We start from the raw sequence: 26,035 nt of genomic DNA, 5'->3' as shown, positions 1-26,035 counted from the left end.
TTATATGTGTGACATGTGAGTATGTACTGTTTAATGTCTGTTAATATGAAATCCTGTTCCTAGTTATGAGTTGTGAACTTTGAGACCTTTTAAAACTCTAGTTAGTACAAAGAGGCTTTCTTTAAATAAGAATAGCAATTGCCTCGCCTTATAAATAGACCCGACATAAAATGGAGCCAGGGGCCAACTGTGCCATAACTGGATTTAGATATGAGCATTTCTTAGTACAGAGGAAGTCTCATGAGTATACCTCACACTAGTGCACTAAACCATTATGAACGATGAAGTGTGGGGTTTTATGAGCGCGCAGTTGCCAAATTATGACTATAGTATGACTATGAATTTGTTTCTTACGATGGTTATACTGCATTGGTTCCCAACCTTTGCTGGATCAGGGCCTAATCAAAAGTCTAGACAGTGTTCATGGCCCACCCATCTAACCACGTAACATGGCAGGCAGTGTGGTCAGATGGGGAGGCCACGTGCATTTTCAGAACATGTTTATTTTAACGATCGATTCCGATGACAGTGTTCCAGCTGGGATCAATGGAACTAACATAGTGTATTTAAGTTCCTATTTATTGGTATCACAATGATTTTTATACAAGATTTTCTTACATTAATTTGTTCATATTAATGCTATATTGTCATTAAAATCTTAAAAGTTGTATTTTGCCAATAATGTTTTTGGGGGTGATATTGTCAGCTCACAGGTTGGGAATCGATGTCATACTGATTATATTACCAGAGGGCTAGCCATGCTTCTAGCATGCCTGTAGGACTGTTCAAGGCCTCGCTGGAGAAAAGAGTGGTGAACAGAGACTGTCATAGTGAATTAAACGTCTAACACACTGGTGACAGAACAGATAATGGATTTTCTAATGGCACCCACTGGGACAGTGCTCAGGGCGAGTCATCGAGGTTGAAGAGAATTTTGCTGGGTCTTTCATTTACTTAGACTCGTCCAGTGAAGCGTCATACTCTTGACGTTGAGGGATTAATTCATATCGAGACAACGGGATACAGTCTGTCCTGTTTGTTTCAGCTTGATACATTCCATTTATAAAAGGATACAAGGTGGTTTAATTCCATGTCAGGAAGAACAGACACACACACACACACACACACACACACACACACACACACACACACACACACACACACACACACACACACACACACACACACACACACACGCACACACACACACACACACACACACACACACACAGAGAAGGGCACACACAGTACACTGCACAGAACATATCATGTTAGTCATGCAGAAATGGAACTGGACCAGACTAGCCCCACATCTCTAGACAGTGTTGAGAATTGGAATGTAAAATATATCTGTAATGTACAGTTATACTTTACTGTGACATCCTGTGCACTCTGCCACTCAGAATACAGCTGCACAACCTCTTATCCATTTTTTATATGCTGTACTCATCCAGGGAAAGTCGACTGAGCACGGATGCATTGAATCACTATGCTTAGCACTCTTGTAGTTACATTTTTTAAACTTAAGCTTAAGATATGGCATGAAATAAACCAAACTTGCAAAAATGGGTAATCATACAATTCCTCAATTCTCACACTGCTGTTACATGCCCTCTTTGATTTTACATACACTGTAGCTGTTACTTTTAGTATATACTTGTGTATTGTGTTCATATGTGTGTATATCATATTGACAATTTCCAGGCCACCAATTTTAACAACTTGCCCAGGGCTACAGATGAAAATTAGCTCATTATCTGGCACATTTATATTGATGTGGTAACAGAAATGTTGACTAATATGCTTTGTCCCTGATATATAAATAAATAAAGTCCCAACTATGAGCTGCCCTGTACTTTTATAATGTAATACGTTGGTGTAAAAAGTAGCAGTGAAGTGCGGTTATTTTATCATACCTGACCTGCAAAGTATCCATAATTGTCAAACAAACAAATTAGAAGAATCTTCAATGGTTCTTATTTATTCATTCATTCATTCATGTATATTTATGTATTGTCTTGTCTTGAATGTATGCATTGACCTGAGCAAAACAATTTTCCCTTGTGGATAATAAAGACATCTAATCAAAATTCATTCATTCCATTTAGCTACTAACTACGGCAACATATTTTGTCAGGTGTTGTTAGTTATGAGATGGCCTAAAGTAAACCAATTATAAGTAGCTATACATTGTACATTGAACATTATGGTTGTGTTTGGATTTGCGCATCGGTAGCGCACTCACGTATTGGTTTGTATTGGACCAGTGCGCTCGGTGCCTTATATCCGAACGCACCCTATATTTCTTAACTGTGAAGAAATTTCACTTCTGTTCTTGTTAGTTTTATAGGGAGTTATTGTACACCCCCCCCCCCCCCTTGACACATCTCAGCCAGAATGGTGTATTTGCCTTAGGTGGTCTATCTTTTGGTGTCCTAGCCTAATGGAGGTTAAGTGCTTTGCAAAAGGCCTACATTGTCAGTAGTACATTGTCAGTAGTACGTTGTCAAAGGCGGGGGAACATTTCTCATCCACTTTTCGCATCCAGATGTTCGTTTAGGTTTCTCTCTGATTCAAACTAGCAGCCACTGCTCTAATCTTACAATTACAATGTAGGCATTTAGCAGATGCTCTTATCCAGAGTGACTTACAAAGTTCAATCTCTCACCTCACCACCCTGCGCAAAATTCCAAGGCTTTATGAAGAACAATGAAAAACACTGAGCTGAATGCCGTTTGACACATTTTAGACTATAAGACTCTGTTTCATCTTGTATTTATCTTGCCTTTTCCCCTTGTTCTGAATTTGAGTCCCTGTCGAATCTTTTCCATTTACCAGGACTGCATGCGTATGTTTAGTCACTTGGAGAGTGACATTTGCATGTTCAGTATATTTATCAGCATCTCTGCATGAGTTTTCACACACTTTGGCAATTACGTACACTTCTGCGTGATACAGTAGGTGTTCCCATTTGGTGCATGTACAGTATGTGTGTCCAAACATGATGTCACGCAATCCATTCTCAGGCCTTCCCGCAGTGAATCATGTGTAATTCTTGTCAGATAGTGTCCTGACAGAAGTCCTGGCTGCCTTCTGTCTTTTGTTATTAATAATCCATCAAAAGTGCAGTCTGTTTGCTGTGATACCAAATGCCATTTTAGCTGCAGGACGTATGAACACATCATGTATTCATCATCTTTGGTTACTGACTTAGAGTATAGATCACTATGTCAACACCCAAAGATGACGAAGGTTTCACAGTTGGAATAACACCCAAGAATAATACATTTGGAATAATAACAGAGAGCGTGTTCTTTATTGTAATTTTTTACATGCAAGAAGCATGGGGCATCCTTGTGGCTCAGGGGTTAGCACTGTTGCCTCACAGATAGAAGTTCCTGTGTTTGAACCTGTGTTTACATGGGGTTTCTCCGGGGACTCTGGATTCATCCCACACCACAAAACAAAACATATGCATGTTAAGGACATTAACACTGGCATTAGAGCTGGAGCCGGTCCCTGGGTACTGCTCGTGCTCAGTGACAGCCCACTGCTCCTAATATTAAGATGGGTCAAGTGCAGAGGTGGAATTTCCCCACAGGAGTATATAACTCTAAATTGAGAACATCTTCAAGGTTAGAGAGCCAATACCTATACGGTACATGTGTACTGTACAACCTTCATTGTTGTTGCAGATACATAAGAATAAAAAGGCAACTGCAGAGCCATATTTTATACTTTGTTGTACAGTGGTGTCGCCTGAAAGTAGCAGAAATAACTGATCTACAAGCTTAGACAGCGTCTCATCTCTTTCCACTATTCTAACCAAGAAAACTGACATAACTTAAAATAATCTAAAAAAGCACTGTTGGAAGACATATATAGCCCATTAGATTGCATGGCTGAAACAGATTATTTTATTAGAAAATATACTTATGGGGTACAGTTACGGTATATGTAAAAGAATGTCTCTATTGCTCACGCTATACAATATTGTCCACTACTTTGAAATAAACAGTACCATCATGCTGTAATTTGTCAGGTAATGATGTTATCCCAATTACTGTAGTTGCGTAGCTCTAGCGAATTATTCCGATTCATTGATTTAAGCTTTTGCTCTGTATAACTTTGACCTAATTAGGGTCCTAAATGTATGTAAAGGAGACTGACTTATTGAATTATCACATTTATGAGTCACTGCAATGGCAGCCTACAAATGTCTCAAACACCTTATAATTTCAACCCCAACTGGAGCTGCTGTTGATGGTACGGGGTATCACTATTAATGTAATACCCACGCGGGTGGTTGAGGGATACACCTTTGACCCGAGCATTCTGAACTGAGCATCTGCCATAGTGCCTTTACAGTATCATCACGTTACTAGTGTAATAGTATAGACAACCCATTCACACACATCTTAGTACAATTGAAATATTCACCTTTTCTTCGATCTTATTTATAACCTCACCATACAGTGTTTGTCTGATTGATTGATTGATTGATTGATTGATTGATTGAATACTTAATTAGCAGTTTGCAAAAAAAAGCACAGGTCTGCTAAGAGGATTTTAAACCCAAGAAAGCCTGTGGCTTGATTCCTTTGGGGTCCTTTGTACTCAATTCATCGAATCGTTTAATGACAGACACATATACAGTACACTACTATGCAAGACATCATATAAACAGTTAGAAAACAAAAACAAACAAACAAACAACAAATATGTACAATAAACAGTTGAGGAATGTTTTACAGTAAATCACAGTTGGGCAGGTGAATTGATGGACATACAGTATCAACCTGCTTAGATTCAGCTTTGATCAGTAGCTCAGGATCAGCCCGTTTGTAATCACAATTCATTGTTTCCATGGGAAACCATGGAGTAGAAGGATGGTTGTGTACCAGCTACTCAAACTGCAAGGACACAGTCTGTGTGTTCAGACTGTTATTTACAGTTCCAGAACATGCCACAGGCTGACATGTGTCAAATTTCTGCACATCAAAGGTAGACTCTGAGCCTTTTAGCTGATTGTTACCGTTCCATAGTTAATGTGATGGGCAGGTGTGATTTGTTTCTCACATGCTCACTGAAAGTGAAATGTGGAGATAATGGAAGTGGGTGGGTTCTAACATGTCAAGCTAGGAAAAAACATCATCAGAAATCAGTTGTATTTATGTTTTTTTTCTTTTACGTCTCTGTTTTTAACTCTAACATTTGATGCACATACTGAAATATACTGTAAATTATACTGTATGTATGTTTGTTTGTATGTACTGTATGTATGTATGCACCGTATGAGCGTTTGTAAGTATTTCAATCTAATCATGTTTATTCAGAGCTATTTCACTACATAATAAATTATAAATGATGCTATTTTTACTTCATGCATAAACCGAGAGCTAGACGCAGAGTATCAGAGATTACAAGGCTAATCACTAAAGCTGCTTTGCATTTACTCTGCAACACTCCTAACAATCAGAGGATACAGTACATACAGTACGCTTAAATCATTAATTAGCTGCAACAGGAGCGTCTCATGTTTGAGACCAGCCCTTACCATTTACCACTCGTTTCATCACTTGTATGGGGGAATTACTTTTAATCAATTTGCTGCTACATTTAATCAAGATGTTGCTAGACAGTAGTTGAAACAGACAGTATGATTGTATTGACCCAGATTAAATTAGAATGCTGACATAATAAACGATTTGGCGGGGTAAGCTTAGGGTAGACTTAATTTATATTTGTAGCTTACCGTGTTATTCAATCCAGACTGCTGCAGACACTTGACATGATGTCACTTATATTGATGTAACTGTCTGTAATTGGCAGCCTGCATTATCAGCTGTCATTCTATAACGAGTAACATCCTACAAAGCGAGGCTTGCAGACTCACTGATTCTTGCTTCATGTGAAAATGAGCAGAGCAGGCAGGGGACAAAGTCAGAAGACAGAAACATGTCCTACTTTTTGCAGAGGCTGATGTTTTTTAGCTGCTCATTATTTTTGCTCTGTTTTGAGGGAAGTTATATTGTAAAGTGCTGTTAGCAGTATGTATGAAAGCTGTCTCCATGCTATTGCAGCTCCTCTGAAATGCAGCTCTCTTCCACTGTCAGACTTGTCGCTCCGTGACTCATTGAGTGCTTCAGCAGTTTCCCCTGCTGTAGGCACGTGTGAATTTCTCAAATGGAAGTCCTGTCCTCAGAGCCTTCTTACATTTAACCCAAGTGTGCAAACAATCTAGACTTAAATAACACTGTCACCTATATTATAATCATCCAATACAAAATAATAATGCTAGTGCTCGTTTTGTTTCCATCAGCTGTAGTTATTTATAGCACACTACTTTTAGCAGTAGTCATAGTAGTAATAGTAGTACAGTAGTACCGATAGTGGAGCTGCTCAGAAGCCAACAGGACAGAGGATAGAGCAGTGGTGTGTTCTCGTTTTTTTCGGAGGGCATACTATAATTATTCCCTCCCACACTCACGGCACCTGCACGCACACATGCGCGCATATTATGTACACGCGTGCGTGGTCGCCGAATGAAATAACCACTCTATTGTTAAGTAGTTAATGTGTGAATTACTTAAAAACTCCAATGGCCAGCGGTCATTATCACCTCAAGACAATAGTCACACATAGGCCTTCACTTCAGACGCCACATTATCTCATGAAAAAGGCTATTTGAACTGAAGTCTACATTCTTGCTACCCCCAGCCCCTCCTCCTGCGTATCAGATACGCTTTCTCGGACGTTTTTTGGATGGCTACGCTTGGCGTAGAACATTTTCTGCAGGTCACACTACGTACAGTATATAACATAACACGGTAGGACACACCACTGAGTTAGAGATTGAATTGAACAGCTACAGTAACAGGTGCTCAATTCAATGGGTTAGGTGTGAATGTGTGTAGATCACTTTGAAACACGTAGGTTGGACAACTGCACAGTAATATTTTCATTGTTAATGTAACTGTGTTTTACATGTTTTATAAATGTGCTATTATTTACTAGTTCCTCACCTCTCTCCCATTACTCCTTCTCTTCCCCCAGTGCGTCAGGGAGGGGGAAGTCGGTGTCCCAGGGCTCAGGAGGCTATGATAGCGACAGCGTGGAAATGCACCCAATGGACGACTGCCCTGAGTCCCAGTATTACCATGTCCACTGCCGGCTGGGCGAGGGGGGTTATGAGCGTTCCCCCGGAGGAGGCGGAACTGGGGTCGGTGGTTCTCGGAGCTGGGGCCTCCGTAAGCAGGCGATACAGAACTGGCAGCGGCGGCCATACCGGAACAGCACAGAGGACGGGGACGAAGGGGACGTGTCGGACGTGGGTTCGAGAACCACCGAATCCGAGGTGGAGGTGTGGGAGCAGGACAGGAGGGCTGTGGCTGAGGTCCAGCAATCTTCCGCTCCTCCCCATTCAAACCACCCCCATTCTCACTCGCATACTCACCACAGCCGGTCAGGATACCGCCCTTCCACAGGTAACAACCATTATGGAAATGTATTATTACCAGACAGCGAGGAAGAAGCGTATGATTCAAATATAATTACCTCTTTAGGAGCCAAATGGGTAAAAATGTCAAATGTGTTCTTCGGGTTTGTGTAAACATGGGGTGGCTCTGATGTGCGCAGGTATTTAACTGTGAAGTTCACTGTCATTGTCAGGAGGTTTGACCCAGAAGGGCAACAGGTTTTTGACCGCTGTCGCTGTGGTGCGAGAATTTGTTTGGCATGTTTCATGCTTCAATATGTATGGATCCCAAAGGTGATCATTTGAATACTTATTTTTGCACTGTTGAGTAATAATAGACTTCTTTTGCTTGAAGAACTGCCTGCATCGTATGTTTTGAACATTGACACACAGCAAACAGTATGGTATTAGATACTGAACTATCAGCGTGTCACTGTGTCAACCAGGTCCAGCTTGGGTTCAAAGTAAGCCCCCTCTGTAGTAAGTGTTAGACTTAGCTCCTTAAATAATCTCTGATTATCAAAGTTGAATGCAGGCTTGTGTATGTCACTTCTAATGGCCAACGACTAAATGACTAAATTAGTAACCTCGCGTCACCAGACTTCCCACCACGGAAGAAAGCCTGGTATTCGAAAAAAAATAATTGTGGTTCCGTTGGTGGGTTCCGGTTGGCGTCACATTGTTTTTGTTCCCCACATAATGCGAATTAATTAGTTTAGTCTCGCTAGTCGCGCTACGCGTTAGAATAGAAAATGGACATACCAAACGATTATTATACCAAAAGAAACGATTATACCAAACTAAACAAGTTTTAAACTAGGGGAATCATTTTGGAGGTGCACGGCGCCGGTGGTTCCGGTCGTTGGTTCCGGCCTCCTGATGACGTAAAGTTATTTCCGCTCCGGAAATAAACCTGAAAATGGTATTGATCCCAGGCTACTAAATTAGTAGCACTTTGAGAATTGCATACCCAAAATAGAAGCTACCTCCAGCCAATACAAAAGCAGTGATAAAAGTAGCGATAATAATTACCATCAGACTGTAGAAGTTTTCTCTTCCACTATGTGAATCCTTTATCAATGATATAAATGAAGTCACACCATTGGCTATTTTTTTAAAACACTTTTAACCCTGCATGTATCATCAAAGCAGCTGATAGTACCCCAGATTTTCCCTGCGGTGTCATTCTCTGCCAAAAGGGCAATGGCCTCGAGAACTGTTCGAGAACCAAACTTTCATTGTCAGTTCTGTGTGGATGAGACTCAAGAATAGTATTTTCTCTGCCCGTATTGCACGTAATCAAAACAGTTTTTGCATCGGTAAACAGTTAACATCACAAATTGTCTATTTAACATCCTACCTAACAGCATACCTGACAAATCTAGAGGTGTCCTGTCCTTATCCACAAGGCAGTACTAGAATAGTTTGCCCTAGAGGTGATTCCCAGGACAACAATGACTGAGGATCTAGGTCACAGTGAGTTGTGACTGTACTGTACGGATGGCAGTGGCTCAGGAGGTGAAGCGGCCGTCTTGGAATCTGAAGGTTCCAGGTTCGTTCCCCGGTTCCTCCTGGTTACGCGATGATGACGTGTCCTTGAGTAAGACACTGAACCCCTAATTGCTCCCAATGAGCATGTTGGGGCCTTGCATGGTTTTCCTCCGCCATGTGTGTGTGTGAATGGGTGAATGTGAAGTACATTGTAAAGTGATTTGAAGGGTCGGAAAGACTAGAAAGGCACTGTATAAAATGCTGTCCATTTACCATTTACTGTAGTGATGCTACAGCAGGGGTCTTCAACAGGGGGTCCGGGGCCCCTAGGTCACGTTACTACAGGGGGGTCGCCAAAGCTTTGTGTGATTGGATATTTTAACCACTTGAACCCTATTATCCATATTCTGAATATAACTTAAGCCAAAAACATCTACAAGCTCGGCTATTTTCGGCAAAGAGGTTTGGTGTTGGTCTATCTATGAAATCTATGAAAATACAATTTTATACAGTATGTAGTGGGGGTCCCTGCTTAATCTCTCAAGTTTCAGCTAGGGGGTCCTTTGGCTGAAAAATGTTAAAGACCCCTCTGTGTGCTACTACTAGGGACTGTCTCATCCAGCAACTGACTAAACACTTCTCCCTCTGCCAATAGGGTCACATGGACCCAGTGGAGGCCAGGGCTCTCATATTTGATTTCTGAAAGGTTGCTGTTATAGAAGGGATGAGTGAACAACATATTGCATTGTTAGTGCTATGTTCTGTGTGTGTGTGTGTGTGTGTGTGTGTGTGTGTGTGTGTGTGTGTGTGTGTGTGTGTGTGTGTGTGTGTGTGTGTGTGTGTGTGTGTGTGTGTGTGTGTGTGTGTGTGTGTGTGTGTGTGTGTGTGTGTGTGTCTGTATGTCAGCTGTCAGCTGCACAGCCACAGTGTTAATTAACTCTTTGTAACCTTTAATGGACCAAAATTGATGGGTCCATTTGGATCAATATTTGCACTTGCAGAGTTAAAGTAACAGAGGATTTTTACAGTGTCTGGTGACAGACAGTTTTGTACAACACATTCTTCGACATGGGTCCCAAAATGTTGTTAACTTCATAGACTGTCAAGATCCTTAATTCAAGCTGCTGCTCCAGCATGCCCTATGCTCCTGTCATTATTATTAACAGCATATAGAAGAATCCAGAGTATTCGTTTAAATCTGAATGTAAAAATGTACCATTTAGCTGTGCAGGTCTAAAAGAGACAAAACTGGGTCAAAAGCTGCCACCAAATATGTTTTTATTAGTCTTCTTCTCTGTGATTTTTTCCCCCATTACTGCAAGTAGATTCTTGCTACATAATCATCCTGTTAATGAGATCCCTGTTCTGTTGCAGTGTTCCGTGTTCTTCCTTATTCTGTGCCAGGTTTTGTCAGATGGTACAAATACACGATTCATTCATTTTCCAAGTAAATGGGGCACAGCTTGGCACTGGGCTCATCTGGACGTCTTGAGTGTAGGTGGTGTGTGTGTGTGTGTGTGTGTGTGTGTGTGTGTGTGTGTGTGTGTGTGTGTGTGTGTGTGTGTGTGTGTGTGTGTGTGTGTGTGTGTGTGTGTGTGTGTGTGTGTGTGTGTGAGAGTGAGAGTGAGATACAGAGAGAGAGATAGATACAGAGAGAGAGAGAGAGACAGAAAGCATTAAAAGCTCTGTTGCTTTGAGGATGCTGTCCAAGGCCAAAGATAACATGATTCATCGAGAAGTGATGCATGCTGGGATGGAAGAAATGGTCTTGTGTATCAGCCAGTGGTATAAATAGATGAACTGCTTTTATGCATACAGAAAGCGATTCAGGTTGACAGTTAGCGCCACCAAATGGACATACAGAGAATATCTTGTCAATGTGTAAGATATGATTACATAAAACATTCTTAGGAAATGTTTCACTTTACCATATCCCTTTAATTTTTTTTTTTTTTCTCTTGAGGTCTCTTTTGTGATTGTAAATAATATTTGCATACTTTCTTTTTGAGATGTGCTAGTACAGTGAGCTTTGTACAAACAAACACAATGTGCATCCTTTGACCCCTTCTCCCAGGTCGTTCAGAGGGGGGGTATAGTAGGCCTTGTCGCCATGAGAAGAGCCCATCTAAGTCAAATGAGGTGATCAGCCCGGAGATCCTGAAGATGCGCGCTGCTCTCTTCTGCATATTCACATACTTGGACACCAAGACGCTGCTGCGGGCAGCCGAGGTCTGCCGCGACTGGAAGTTTGTGGCACGTCACCCGGCCGTGTGGACCAGAGTGCTGCTGGAGAACGCTCGCATCTCTTCCAAGGTGAACACCACGGCCGCAGAAGAGATGTGTACTTCAGTTACTTTAAATACACAAGACTTGCTTTATTAGCTGGGTTTACCCCAAATAAACTGTGGTCACCAGGTAGCATTTCTGTGGTTCTGTGTTATTTTAGTCCTGTCTCTTTCTTATTGTTAAATCAATACAATACATAAAAAACTAACGTTTTAGTCAGTGTACGGATTGATAACCCATTTTATAAAACGACAATATCTGTGAAGACTTAATGTACTGTACACTGTTGATATAGTAGTCATAAACCTAGCATGTACACCTAGAATGCTATTGCATCAGTAAACTGCCTGTACAGTATGTTGGCTTTTCACTATTCTATTCACATTTATCAGTAGTGTTCATTCATACAGTATTGATAAATTCCCATGTTTCCTTTGTCAGTTCCTGAGCACAATGTCCCAGTGGTGCACCCAGACTCACTCCCTCATTCTGCAGAACCTCAAACCACGACAGAGAGGGAAGAAGGAAACTAAGGAGGAATACCTCAAGAGCACACGGTGAGACACACTCGACACACAGCAGGATCAGCATTCCGGATTTTACTGTGCAGAGGCCACGAAGGCCGTGGCCGTCGTTGCACCTCAGTTTGGCCTTGTGCCCCTCAAAAAATGGCATGCCCTGAGGCCACAGTGGCCTTATTTCCCCAGATGACATACCACTTTCTCCTGTTTCTTTCTTGTCAATATGTAGACACCAGTGTCTCTTTCTTTTCATGTAGAGACCAGCGTCTTTTGTTGAGATTCTGAATCCCCTGAGTCCCCATCTTTAAACCAATCCAGTGACTTTGATTGGTGCAGGGCTGAGCATGGATCAGATTGTAAATACTATAATCTATTTATTTCACTGCACATAGTCTACATATTGCATTTCAAATCATCTTTAACCCTTAAATCTGGCCTTTGTGCCCTCAAAAAATGGACCCCTAAAATTACGAAATTCCAGGCCCGATTATATGTATTGTTGAAAATGTATTGTTGAAAATCTACATTTACAGTAGGGCACATTGTATTGCAGCAATACATCCCAACATGAACTAAACAATTGATAGAGGACATCAAATGACAAAGAGGAGGATGATCGATCGTTTTGGTTTTATCTCTCTCTCTCTCTCTCTCTCTCTCTCTCTCTCTCTCTCTCTCTCTCCGTCCTCAGTGGGTGCTTGGAGGAGGGTCTGGAGGCTCTGCTGAAGGCTACAGGCAGCAACCTGCTGATCCTAAAGGTGTCCCACTGCCCCAACCTGCTCACTGACCGCTCCCTCTGGCTGGCCAGCTGCTACTGCCGTGCCCTGCAGGCTGTCACATATAGGTACAACGCAACCTGCTTCACATGCTGTCTCACACACGCACACACAGATCGAGCTTCTCGATTGTCTATTTTCTGCGAAAGCCTTCCCCGCAATAAGGATGTTGGGGCTTTAGTGGTTATAAGTGGTGTGTCTGTGGTTAGAGGAAGCTTTGGGACAATTGATTACGTTTTGCAGAGATCTTGTTCAGTCTCCTCCATAGAGCTTTTCAATACAAGCGGTAACGTTTTAAGGTATATTCCATGTACACATGTATCCATCTCTGTGATTGGCGTTGTGGTTTGACCTGCATGCAGCATGACCTCGCAGTGACGCTAGTAATGGTGGCGTGTGCATTGTTGTTGGTTTGTGGTAGGGAAACTTGGCATTGCACAGCTTTCATTTGAAGGGAGGAGAGACATGCACATCCACACCCAAAATTGGGCGAAAAGATATAACATGAAAACTGAAAGAGAACGCTCGCACACTGTGGGCTCCAGTTGTAGGATTTTTTTTATTGTACCTGAGTGCTGCTGAATGTTTCGGGCTCTCCCCCTTCCTCAGACTTTCATTTGACCTCGTTTTTATTAAATTGTTCAGAGCAGTTCCACACAGAACTTGTCGTTTACATCTTGCAGTGTGTATTGCCCTCTCCTGTGAAAGTGTCTGTGACACGTTTGTGTGTGTCTGAGAGATAGAGATAGAGAGCGAGTGAGAGATAGAGAGAGATGGATGATTATAAATTGACGTTCTGAGGTTTAAGTATTATTTTGTATTTCATTCTCTAGTAGAAAATGGCACTCCTCATATTACATATAATATACATATGTCTGTTGCAGGAGTGCCACAGACCCAGTTGGCCAGGAGGTGATCTGGGCCCTCGGAGCCGGCTGTAGAGACATTATCTCCCTGCAGGTGGCGCCACTACATCCATGGTAATGGACCGCTCCTCTTGGTTCTGCTCTGTATTAAAGGAGTGTAGTTTGTAGTTCTTTACAGTGTGTTCATTGTTGCTGCAAATATTCTCGTTGCTTTTCAGCCAACAACCTGCACGCTTCAGCAACAGATGCCTACAGACCATTGGAAGATGCTGGCCACACCTCCGTGCCCTGGGTGTGGGTGGGGCTGGGTGTGGCATCCAGGGACTAGCCTCATTGGGTAAGTAGGATGTAAAAGTTATAGATGAAGGCCTGGTTAGCCGAAACACATCCGTTTGTCATGACTGCTGCTGCGGTAAATAAAACAATGTAAAGAATTTCTGAGTGCGGACTGTTTCTATAGACTGTTCACTGAGAGTCTGCATCCGTCTGTCCTTCTCTTAATTAACTGACAGTAGAGCACGCTCAGCTCGGGACTTCTGTCCCATAGTATTTGTAAAGTTAGCCATGGGAGATATTAGGCTTGTGGGATACAGACGGGGCTACTGTACTACGCTGACTCTGATAGTCCCTCTCTTATCCTACTGTTTCACTCCGCTTTCTCTTTTTTACTTCTCGTCTCCTTTCTCTTTGCATCTTTGAACCCACAACACAAATGCACGTACGCACGCACGCCCACCCACACACCCACACACCTGCACACCCACACACACACACACACACACACACACACACACACACACACACACACACACACACACACACACACACACACACACACACACACACACACACACAGCAAGGAACTGTATGCGTCTGCAGGTGTTGGAGCTGGACCATGTGAGTGAGATCAACCAGGAAGTAGCAGCAGAGGTGTGCCGGGAAGGACTGAAAGGTCTGGAAATGCTGGTCCTCACCTCCACCCCTGTCACCCCCAAGGCTCTGCTCCACTTCAACAGTGAGTAGAAATACACACACTGTTTTAACATGGGTAAACCTAGTGAAACACTACAGTGATAAAGTACAGAAAGCTTTAATTATAAACCAGGCAAAGTGTATGTTAGTTACCGTACATATGCTTTAACATAGGAAAACACACCCAAATGAATATTTTCTCCTTTCCTGCAGGTGTGTGCCGTAATCTGAAATCCATAGTGGTTCAAATTGGTGTAGAGGACTATTTTGAGGACCCCAACAGTCCCGAGGCCAGGAAACTATTTGAAGAGATGGTGAACAAGCTACAGGTAGTGTCTCGCTATGTTCCACTACACCTGGGACCTCGAAGGCTGCCTCATTGTGTTTTTACATTGGCAGATCATTCCACAATACTACACAGTTGACTAATCAGTAGAGAGGAGGACAATCCAGATCTTTTATTTATGAGTCAGGTACAGCAGGCTATTCTGCCTCTATTGCGATTCATAGTAGCTGGTAAGTCAGCTCCCCTTGAGTTTTTTTTTATAGCAGAGTGTAGAGAGAGAGGAAGGACTGATGATCCTTATGATAGGTTCTTGGTTTACCTATGATCCTAGATTACTATTTCCTTGTATTTTCCTTGCTTACTGTAAATCACTCTGGATTAAGAGCGTCTGCTAAATGCCTAAATTCTAAATTGTTCTCAAAAGGGGGTATGTGTACTCTTAGGGGTACTCGGAGGTACTACAGGAGGTACAGTAGTGAGAGAAAGTGGAAAATGGAATAATTTATTTAATTGTTTAATGATAAAACATTGGCAAGTTGAGTGTCAAACCAAATTAAATTGAAAACTTGCTTAGCAAAACTGTCACTGAATAGAATTTGCCAAATGATTTGAATATATTGACTGGACTTATACTTAATGGCCAGTTTACAATGAATCTGCTCAGGGAGGTAATAATTGTAACACTTTGACTTGTTGTTATATTTTTCTTAAGGTGGGTTATTAATTCATAGCATCAGATTCAGAAATCAGGTGAAGGGGGTACTACTGTATGCAACCCAGGATCCAGCTGGACTAGAACGGGGGACAAGTATGTGGTACACACAATGGTCCCTATCGTGTGCCCTACGCTATCCCTTGGCACTATGCGAGGACCGGGGTGCATTTCGCCTTTCCGACGTTAACGAACCATATACCTAACCCTAACCCTAACCCTAACCGCACGCGGAAGCCACTAGTCGGAGTGGCGAGATGTCGGAATGGAAGGAGCACCCCCACTATGCGCTATCCCTTAATTACGATAACCGATATATCTGTTTCTCTTCTGCCCCTCCCCAGCTCCTTTATGTTAAGCTTCTTATCAGTTTTATAATGAAGTCACCTCGACCTAAAATGAGACCTATGTTCTGACTTTTTATTTCAGGCTCTGAAGAAGAGACCCGGTTTCTCCAAAATTCTCCATGTGAAAGCTGACAGTCTCTGCTAACATCCTCTGCACGGCTAAACAGCTCAGATAGTGACTGTCATCTAGGCTTTAGCCACTCTCAACTGACTCTGTTACTGTAACTCCTCTTCACAGGATGTACTGTACGGTTGCATCTGAAGCACTAACAGTTCAAATAACAGATGACCACAGACGCTATGATGAACTGGGAAGCTAACCTGGAAGCAAACTAGAGAGCTAAATGAGAAGCTAAACCAGAAGCTAACTGGCGAGGTCGCCAGGAAGCTAACAAATGACTGTCCAGCAGCCAGCTCGGGCTAGCGCCACATAATCTCTGACTATAACACAAACCTGGGGAAAACATGCTCATTACAATTCCAGTTGGGGGAATCCAGATCACCTCCCCTGGTAACAGAACTAACAATAGTATTACGTATGCCAGACAGAGGCTCTGAGGCAACAGAACAAGGTAACTTAATAGAACCCTTTATCCTTGGTTTTCTTTTGGTTGTTCTACAGCACCACGCTGTTAGGCCAAGTGGGCCATGAAGACATAATGGAGCCAAACCCCTGCCTTTAAACACAAACTGGTGAAAGTGCAAAAAACAAAAACAAAGACAAACAAAAAAACATAATAATAATTGTATTTCTTTTTTCACAGAGGATGTTATACTTTCAAGAATCTCAAGCTAGGATGCCTATATTTAGAGGCTGTGTCCGTCCGTATGTACCTACATGCATGCATGTCTCTGTGTGTGCGTGTGTACATTGGAAAGAAATATGGCCGCTGTCACGATACATATTTTTCACTCAGCCCCCTCCCACAACTCAGAAATGACAGAATGACCATGTTGTTTCTACACATAACTCAACATGTAGCTCCCAGCAGTGTCAAAAAGAAGAAGATTACTGCATTTTGAAAAGAAAGAAAGAATAAAAAGCAATGTGTAAAAGATAACACAGAACTTCACTCCCATGAGTTCTTCTACGGACGCTCTATGGCTGAGTGGTTGTCATGGCAACTGTGCATTTGAAAACCTTTGCATCAGCATATTCTGCTTTCCAACTCAACTGGATGTTTTTTTGTTTTCTTATTTCCCCGACTTCCTGTCTCACACCTCTGGACTTGACATGTTTAACCACTTAAACCCCATATGGTTAAGCGGAGTCCCTCAGGGCTCTATACCAGTACCATTTCTGTCGTGTTGTGAGCTTGTCGATCTGCTATTTTCAGCGAAAGCTTTCTCCACAATATACGGATGCTGAGGTTTAAGTGGTTAACTCTTTGATTGCCCCGGACGGGAATTCCCGTCCGATGGTACTATGGCTATCATGGCCATGGACGGAAATGACGAAATTATTAAAAAAGTTTTTTTTTTTTAAATGATTTTTTTTTTTTTTTTTGGCCCATTTGACCCAAAGACCAAGGAGATATGATTTTTCGAAGATCTAGACTCCCATATACTTCCTTGTTAACTTAAAACTTAAACATTCTGTATCTCGGCTCCTGCGTACTTTTTTTTTTTCAATGAAAAATCTCTGGCAATGGGAGCACACTTTTCTGAAAAACTCTGGCAGTCAAAGAGTTAAGAGGATGTTTCCCCCTTTTTGCGCTCGTAGGCTATACAGTAAAATCGACTGCAATCGAGTCGAGAAATTGACACACCAGATTTTAACTGTGTAATATCTCCAGAGTTGGTTCTTGAGCGCCAGACTAGAATGCAGTATCGAATTGCTGTTGTTAAAACAAGGCTGCAGTTTCATTCGTAATGCCTTTCTCTCCTAGCTCTTCTACCATTTGTACAGACTGGAGCTTTGGGTTATTTGTGTGTCCTCTCATGCTGTCGAGTGTTTTCTCTGGCATGCCACAGAATGGGGCAGAGAATACGTGCAATGTGGCTGTTTGTCCAACAGGCCAGTGTTTCTCAAAGTGGGGTCTGGGGAACCCCAGGCGTCCTTGAGGGGTTTCCAGGGGGTCCCCAGAAAAATGTGTTAATATAGCATCAATATCAGTTTTACCACTATAACCCTATAATACATTGGCTATTTGAAAATAGCCGATGTACAAGCTCATGACACGTCACAATGCGACGCGTCTACAGCTTGTAGATCAGCTATTTTCAAAAAAATCTTGAAAGAATGTGAAAAATTAAGAATATTTTTGAAACATTTTGTGCCTGGCACAAATTATTTTCCGATGTGGGTCTGCGGCCAAATACATTTAGGGGTCCTTGACATGAAAAAGTTCAAGAACCACTGCAATAGGCAACTAACTCCCAGTTAAATGCACAATTGATGTAGCCTACATCCGTGTAATGGCGCATTGCTAGTAAAAAAAGAAAAAGAACAGGGTTGTCCTCACTATAGTTTGAGAACATGGTGCATATTGCTCCATTTACAGTATTTTCATGCCTCACATGGTGAAACCATTTATGTTAACAGTGTGATGGGAGCTTCATATATTTTAGCATCTCTAACTGTTACAGTTAAAGGGCTTCCCATGGTCAAGTACCTCTCCATTTCTCACTGAACTCAGTCAGCATTCTATGGTGCCATCTGCTGATTTAATAAGGCAACTACACACTTGAACGTTTTGCAGGGCTGTTGGGAGTTATCTTTGCAGTATGTACTGCGTGTGCCAGCAACATATGTTCAGGACCATAGCATCACATCTATTCAAGCTGAAGTGTTACTATAGCATATCTTTGTATGGCCCTAACTGACAGTATTAAGTTTTAGAGAGTTCTGGGCAGCAAAGCTCATAACATTAACATGGTCGGGAATGCAACAACAACAACAATAATAGTGGTCAAGTTATCAAAGTTGATATTATTGATAGAGAGACTTAACATCTCCACAGAACTGTCATGTTTGAATTTGAAAGATGCTCCTGAACTTTTCTGAAGTACTATTCATCAGGGTGAATATCCCAAGTATCTGTTTTGACAAGCTATGGCACAGCTGCAAAACAAGTCATTCCTTATTTTCCTAAACTTGTAGTGTAATTATTTAGCCATGCAGCTAGCCTCGTCTCCAGGTTTAACACGTACCCGATCATGAGGAGACTAAAGCAATGCCCTGCAATGTCAAAGAGCAGAAACTGCACAGTGAGAGATAGAAATAAGTGCAAAGTTAATTCCCTGCTATGGTGTCCCACTGAAATGTTTTTGTTTTTTTTGGTACCAAAGTTAATAGTGTATCATTAAGGGGCATTTATATGATGTGTTTTTTGATTAGGTCAAAACTCAATGCTATTATTGATCTTCCTTTGAAGCATAAAGGGCAGCAAAGTCTCCTATACAGTAGATGACTGATTCCAAGATAGTGGACCAAGATATTTGTAGAATGGGCTTCTTTCAATGTTATTTGTAGAATGGGCTTCTTTCAATGTTCTCAGTTAGATGATGAAACGCTTATATACTTAGGCCTAAATTGTTTTTATTTGAAAGTCAATTATTTTCATTGAAGGACATGGACGTGCAATTGAAAATCGGTTATTTTCAGCAAGCGATATGGTCGTTTGACAAAGTAAAAGAATTATGCTTCATGCTGTTCTTTGGGTCTCTACCACAGTCGATATGTTTATGAGGAGTTGTGCAGTTTGCTTATTGCGCTGATATGTGTGTTTCCAAATTCATAATGTGACACATTGTGTAGTTGTGCAGGTCTCCATTTTCTCCATGTTTTTCCCAGTTCAGTATATTGTGACAAGCTAGTACTGGGTTACTGAAACATTGTATGCTTCAAACGGGCTTCAAGATTATTTTCTTTTCGATTATTTTGCTTTTTTTAATTTATTTTTTTTACTTTTGCTGACACAGTAGAGAAAACACAATGCACTTGGCGATTTTTGAGTTTCAGACAATCCTGTCTTCGCTAAGACTTAAAATACTGTACATAGGTTGTTTGTAAAAAGAACAAACAAAAAAAAATGACATTTGATGTTCTATAATAATAAGGTTGTGAATAATGGGAATCTTCTGATGGACGAAGTGGACAATTATAGGTCAGATCATTCTGTAAACGTCTTCTCTCCAAAGCTGAACAAAAGAGTAAACATAGAGAATTATATTATGTACCTGTAGTGTTTGAAAATTGCAGTTCTGTACTATAGAGACTTTATATTCAATGTGCATCAGAGTCATATAGAGTTGGAAAAAATATTTAAGAAGAGGATAAAGATGAATTAATTAATTCAACTATTTATTTCTATAAAAAAAAGAGAGCAATGTCTAATGATGTTGGCATGTTTGTGTTTTAAGCATCAATCATTAAGTTGCCTTCTTAAATGTTCTGCTATTGTGGCGAGGAATCTATTTAGATGTTTTAAGAGCTTTGATTGCTTGCAGGTAAATGCTATTTCTCTTTATTTTAATCAATTATGTCGTTGCACTAGTGAGAGAAAAAAAATACAGATGTTTATTATTAGAGTGTTGTTTTTAAATGTTCTCAGTATTTGACATAATAGCCTATAATGCACTTTTTTCTAGAGCGCTTTTACCAGCCCATTGGGCATCAGTTTTTGTCTTAAACAATCATCGGTTTCTGCCAATATCACACCCATATCCATAGATTCTGTTGTTGTAGGCTGTGGGCTACTTATTTATTATGATCGTGACGTGGACGGGATATGTGGAACAATCACCAGTGAAGCACCAGGACTTAACAGACTTTGATGTACAGTCGGCCTTTGGCAACATTTATTTCCAGTGCAAGCATATTGGTCCCTTTGCGTTCTCTTTGACCCTTTATGCTCTCTCTCTCTCTATCTCTCTCTCTCTTAACACATTCAATCCGGGAACGCATCTGTGTCATTTGCCGCACTATGAGCTTGTAGATCTACTATTTTTGAAAAAGAATCATGAAAATGTGTGCAAATCTTTGAATATATATATGTATACATTTGTAGAATCCCCAGAAGCAAAGATTTGAGTAAAAAAACAACAAAGATTTGCACAAATTTCCCAATTAAAATAAATAAATATACAAGCTCGTAGCGCTATGAGCTTGTAGATCTGCTATTTTTGAATAGCCCAAAGTGTGAAATAATGGTTATAGCAAAACAATCTAAAATGACACAGTAGGCCTACTGTATGCGTTCATTGAATGGGTAAACACACATATTCATATCTGTCATCGTTGTTGAAGTTGATGGTTGGACCTGAGTTGACCACATCCAAATGTTTTTGCGTTATCACAAGTAGAGCTAATGACTGTATAGGCTTTCACATGGATTTATTTGTTGACTTATGATCGCTGAGTAGGAACAAGTTGTTGTTTATGTTATTTTGCTTTTGTCTACTTTGATTTCAAATTCCTCACTAATAGTACAGTATTATGCTTAACTCTCAAACAGGACCTGCTGAAGATTCAGACCATTTACTTTATGAAAACAGAAGACAAAGTTGCCAAGTATTATGCCAAAATAATGTGTGGCTTACTTCAGCATTCACTTACCATCTCAACTTTTTTTTACACAACATTTTTGTGAAATTATTTATTATGTTGTTTTTTACATCAGAAACATAGCTTGTCAAGCTAAGGTGCTTCCTTGTGAGCACTTTCAGTTTACTATTATTGTTTTGTTTTATTGATGATTTTATTGATCTGTCTTTGGCACTGTAACACTATGTCATATACTGTGTGTTTTGAAAACAAAAGGAAAAAAAAGCTTTTTTTCTAAGACCAGCGTCATGCCAAGGTTTTAGTTAATACAGTGTGTGCATCAGTCTTAAGGTCATTTATTACGTACCTCTCATGTATATATTCCCTGTCTGATTGAATGATTGTACTCTGCCCATTTGTCTGAATAGTATTATACACATTACCTCAACACTTATCTGGGCAACTAAGTGTGCACCCCACCCTCTTTTATTTTATGTTTTAAATATTTAATTTATATATATATTGTTGACTGTCACAGACAGATATGCAGATTTTTTTTATTTAACCAAACTTAATTTGTGTTGCTACTCAGACAAAGGGAAGTTTTGATGCTGGAAATGTAGTCCTCCAGTTGAGAATGCTTTGCTCAGACCACTGCAATAGAAAATGAAAACGTTTTATTACCCATTTCCACTCATTACATCAATAAAATGGCTTACTTTCATTCAGTGTCCAGTGGTTTCTGGTGTCCTTTGTTAGGATCATAGATTATCATACATTATCAATTATATTATTTTAAAACTCACAGCTTGTGAATAGAAATAATGTTACTGTAGCTAAAGTCGTCATTATTCATTAACTAACTTAAACATCCACACATTTAAATTTGTATGTCCTTCCAAGCTACATAAGACATAAATACATGTTTTTTCTTTTTATCGATGGGTTCCAAAATTGTATAAGACATGGAAAGGATAATCTAATATTTGGATTTGCTTATTGCTAATGACACCAGGCTAATTAAATGTTGCTTAATCATAGTGTGAATACAATTCAAAACCAGTGACGCTGATTATCACTTGAACACTGATCTAATGATTAAAACATTAGTTTGAACTGTTATATCAAAGGAATGTTTTATGAAGCTTAATAGGATTTAGATTCAAAGTGAAGATGATCCTAAAGGTGGACTTGAACCAGGGACAGGTGTTTCTAGGACCGCCTTATCTCCAGCACCACAAAGTCTTGGAAAATGTTTGTAACATTTGTAGCAAGTAGTGGATTCAAACGAGGGACTTTATTGTGTTTATAAAACACTGACCTATCTCTCATGATATAGAAGTGTTAAGGATATTTTAATACTTGGCCTTAGACAAATCAAGAGAATTGAGTAGAGACTGGGGTCTGTTCTAACACCATCTGTCACTTTGGCAAAGTAACACGGGCACGGTGCCATTTTCCTTTGCTCACTGTTCACTGGCCCTCGTCATTAAAAAGTGGATAGACAGGTGAAGGAAATGCTAATATCCTGCTCCTGTGCTACCAGCCACATGCTTTTTACGGGGCCAGAGCTCAGCTCTGGACCTGTTTTATTACGGGGCCAGATCTCAGCTCTGGACCCGGTTTATTATTCCCTTTATTGTTCCGATTCTGCCACTTTTCGCAGTTCTGGCTGAACCGTGCTGTCGCTTTTTACGAAACTCGGCCATATGGTAGATGGTCATGAAAAACGATCAAGAAAGAATTCTCACTATCTTTCGTTCAAAGGTGGCGCTATAGCACTCAATTGAAAATGTCAACTTTGAACAGGTACAACTCATGCCCTGTTTGACCTACAGCCATGAAACTTGGATACACATATGCGTCTCCTCATGCTGAACAACTTTCACCCTCTGTCTTTTGACCTCTGACCTTTAGATCTCCCACCATTTTGAATTATATGAAAAACAGTCATTGGCTCCAAACTTCTGCATTTTTTCACTTATGGAAATTCCGCCGCTTAGAAGTTGTCGGCAGAGGTCCAAAGTTCAAGTGTTAAACGTTTCGTGCAGATTGCTCAAAAATCCCATGTATCCATAGGTTTTAACTATTGCAGTTTTATGACAATTATTCATCTGCCCCTAACACATACATGCAGACTCACATTTCTTTGAAACGTTGCAGTAATGTAGAGAGTCATTCCAAATATCACTGAAACCAATCTCACTCCAATTGGCCAAAGGGGGGCGCTATAGCAATTTTTTGAAAATGCAAACTTTAAACAGGCAAAAGTCATAGCTCGTTTGGCCGAAAGTCGTGAAACTTGCTTACACTTGTGCCTTGACTCATGAGGAACACATCTATCGCTTTGACCAGTAAGCTCCGCCCTTAGATTGTCCGCTATAGAGCGTCGCAGTTCCCGCCCACTTCCTGGTGCAGGAAGTAAATACTCAATGCATTTTTCCCATTGACTTTTACAAAAATATTTGGTAGCACTTTACAATAATGACCCGTTATAAAGCATTTATAAACGTTTATAAGTAGTTTGTAGACTATTAACAAATCATTAACAACCTGTTTGTTGACATTCGTAAATGATTACTAAAACCTTTATAACTACAGTTACAAATCATTTGTAAAGTATTAGTAAGTAGTGAACTATTCATGAATAAGCCATTTATATACATCTGTAAAAGATTATTAAATCATTTTTAACGACCCATTCTAAAGCATTTATAAACGTTTATAAGCAGTTTGTAAACTATTAACAAATCATTAACAACCTGCTTATTGACATTCGTAAATGATTACTAAAACCTTTATAACTACGGTTACAAATCATCTATAAAGGTATTAGTAACTATTCATGAATAAGCCATGTATAATACATCTGTAAATGATTATTAAATCATTTGTAACTGATGTTACATAATATATACAAGCTATTGGTAGCTTGTTCATGTTTAACATATGCTTTGTTAAACATTCCTAAAGTATCTATAAATCCTTAGTACATGTTATTATGTGCCCTATAGTATAAAGTGAAGACAGTTCATCATTTACAACTGTCTGTTAATGTGTTTGTTCATGTTTAACATGCTTTGTAAAACATTCCTAAAATATCTATAAATCCTTTGTACATGTTATTATGTGCCCTACAGTAAAGTGAAGACAGTTCATCATTTATGACTGTCTGTTAATGTGGACTTTCTCCTTACCTGTTGCAAACTAACAAACAATTTTGGCCTCCACACTTAGTGATTATTTCGGATTTAACTTTCGTTTCGGTGGTGACCAACTTTCGTTTCGGTAGTTTGATTACAAAATGTAAGTTGTGTAAAAAATAATCTGACTATACTAAGTTGTTATTTGTTTGTTTAAGTCAGGCTATACTCTACTCAGAGTCATAAGTTTACAAAATGTACTAAAGTACAGTGAACGTCTGTGCGGTTTGTCTTCATCACTGAAAATAACGTACATGTAAACTGATGTCATGTGCAGTTGGGGTGAAGAAACACAACCATTTCACTCCTAATAATACCTATTTGATTTGACATCCTGACTTGCTGCTGTAGCTGAGGCTTGAACCTGTTACCTGCGGCTCACTAGTCAGTGACTATATCCATTCACCTACAGCTGTTTCCTTGGAATCTGTGGTTCTGAAACGTTTTGTTGTCAACCCCCCAAATTGACATGTATTTGGGCAGTGGACCCCAATGTGAAAAGATGTAGTGTCAGGGCCCCCCATGAAAAAGATTTATATTTATGCTGTAACACATGTTTTTAAAGTTATTTGTCTTGTTTGTTGTTCAAGTCAAAGCACCAGGAAGGCTGTACTTGTCAGCCATCTGTTAGCTCAATGGGTTGAGACGCAGTATTCATGATCCAGAGGCCATGAGTTCAAATCCCATTGATGTCTTTCCTATGATTCTTTCCTTTGCAGACTGGCTTCCAGAAGATCAACTGAAAATTACCAGGAAGGCTATATTTGTCATCCAACTGTTAGCTCAATGGGTTGAGACGCAGTATACATGATCCAGAGGCCATGAGTTCAAATCCCATTGATGTCTTTCCTATGATTCTTTCCTTTGCAGACTGGCTTCCAGAAGATCAACTGAAAAGTACCAGGAAGGCTGTACTTGTCAGCCATCTGTTAGCTCAATGGGTTGAGACGCAGTATTCATGATCCAGAGGCCATGAGTTCAAATCCCATTGATGTCTTTCCTTTCCTTTGCAGACTGGCTTCCAGAAGATCAAGTGAAAACTACCAGGAAGGCTGTACTTGTCAGCCATCTGTTAGCTCAATGGGTTGAGACGCAGTATTCATGATCCAGAGGCCATGAGTTCAAATCCCATTGATGTCTTTCCTTTGCAGACTGGCTTCCAGAAGATCAACTGAAAACTACCAGGAAGGCTGTACTTGTCAGCCATCTGTTAGCTCAATGGGTTGAGACGCAGTATACATGATCCAGAGGCCATGAGTTCAAATCCCACTGGTGTCTTTACTGTGATGCTTTCCTTTGCAGACTAACTTCTAGAAAAACAAGTTAAAACCACCAGGAAACCTGTAACTCTCAGCCAACAGCTTAGCTCAACTGGTAGAGCGTCTGTCCAATAACATGACTTGACCTGACTTGAGTGGGTTCGATTCCCACTCAAAGTCAAGTGTCCCCGGTAACTTGGGGCAACGGATAAATTGACTGATATCCTTCGTGATGCTTCCCTTTGCAGAATAACTTCTAGAAAAACAAGTTTAAACCACCAGGAAACCTGTAACTCTCAGCCAACAGCATAGCTCAACTGGTAGAGCGTCTGTCCAATAACATGACTTGAC

At 40.5% G+C, this 26,035-nt stretch overlaps 1 protein-coding gene across 1 annotated transcript in view; it reads left to right on the top strand.

Annotated features, from left to right (window-relative positions):
- fbxo41 (F-box protein 41) overlaps nt 1-21,879 on the top strand; it is a 74,004-nt gene extending 52,125 nt beyond the window's left edge. The window contains exons 6-15 of the mRNA XM_084043625.1: nt 7,057-7,487; nt 11,043-11,281; nt 11,696-11,811; nt 12,467-12,619; nt 13,436-13,531; nt 13,636-13,754; nt 14,274-14,432; nt 14,603-14,718; nt 15,817-17,104; nt 17,416-21,879. Coding sequence (XP_083899751.1) covers nt 7,057-7,487; nt 11,043-11,281; nt 11,696-11,811; nt 12,467-12,619; nt 13,436-13,531; nt 13,636-13,754; nt 14,274-14,432; nt 14,603-14,718; nt 15,817-15,879 — 1,492 coding nt within the window. The 3' untranslated portion in view covers nt 15,880-17,104; nt 17,416-21,879. The remainder of the gene's footprint in view (nt 1-7,056; nt 7,488-11,042; nt 11,282-11,695; nt 11,812-12,466; nt 12,620-13,435; nt 13,532-13,635; nt 13,755-14,273; nt 14,433-14,602; nt 14,719-15,816; nt 17,105-17,415) is intronic.
- The last annotated feature ends 4,156 nt before the right edge of the window (nt 21,880-26,035 follow it).

This window comes from Gymnoscopelus microlampas, assembly GCF_963454915.1.
Source record: "Gymnoscopelus microlampas genome assembly, chromosome: 2".
NCBI classification, from domain to species: domain Eukaryota; kingdom Metazoa; phylum Chordata; class Actinopteri; order Myctophiformes; family Myctophidae; genus Gymnoscopelus; species Gymnoscopelus microlampas.
This window is presented reverse-complemented; position numbering and strand designations above follow the sequence as displayed.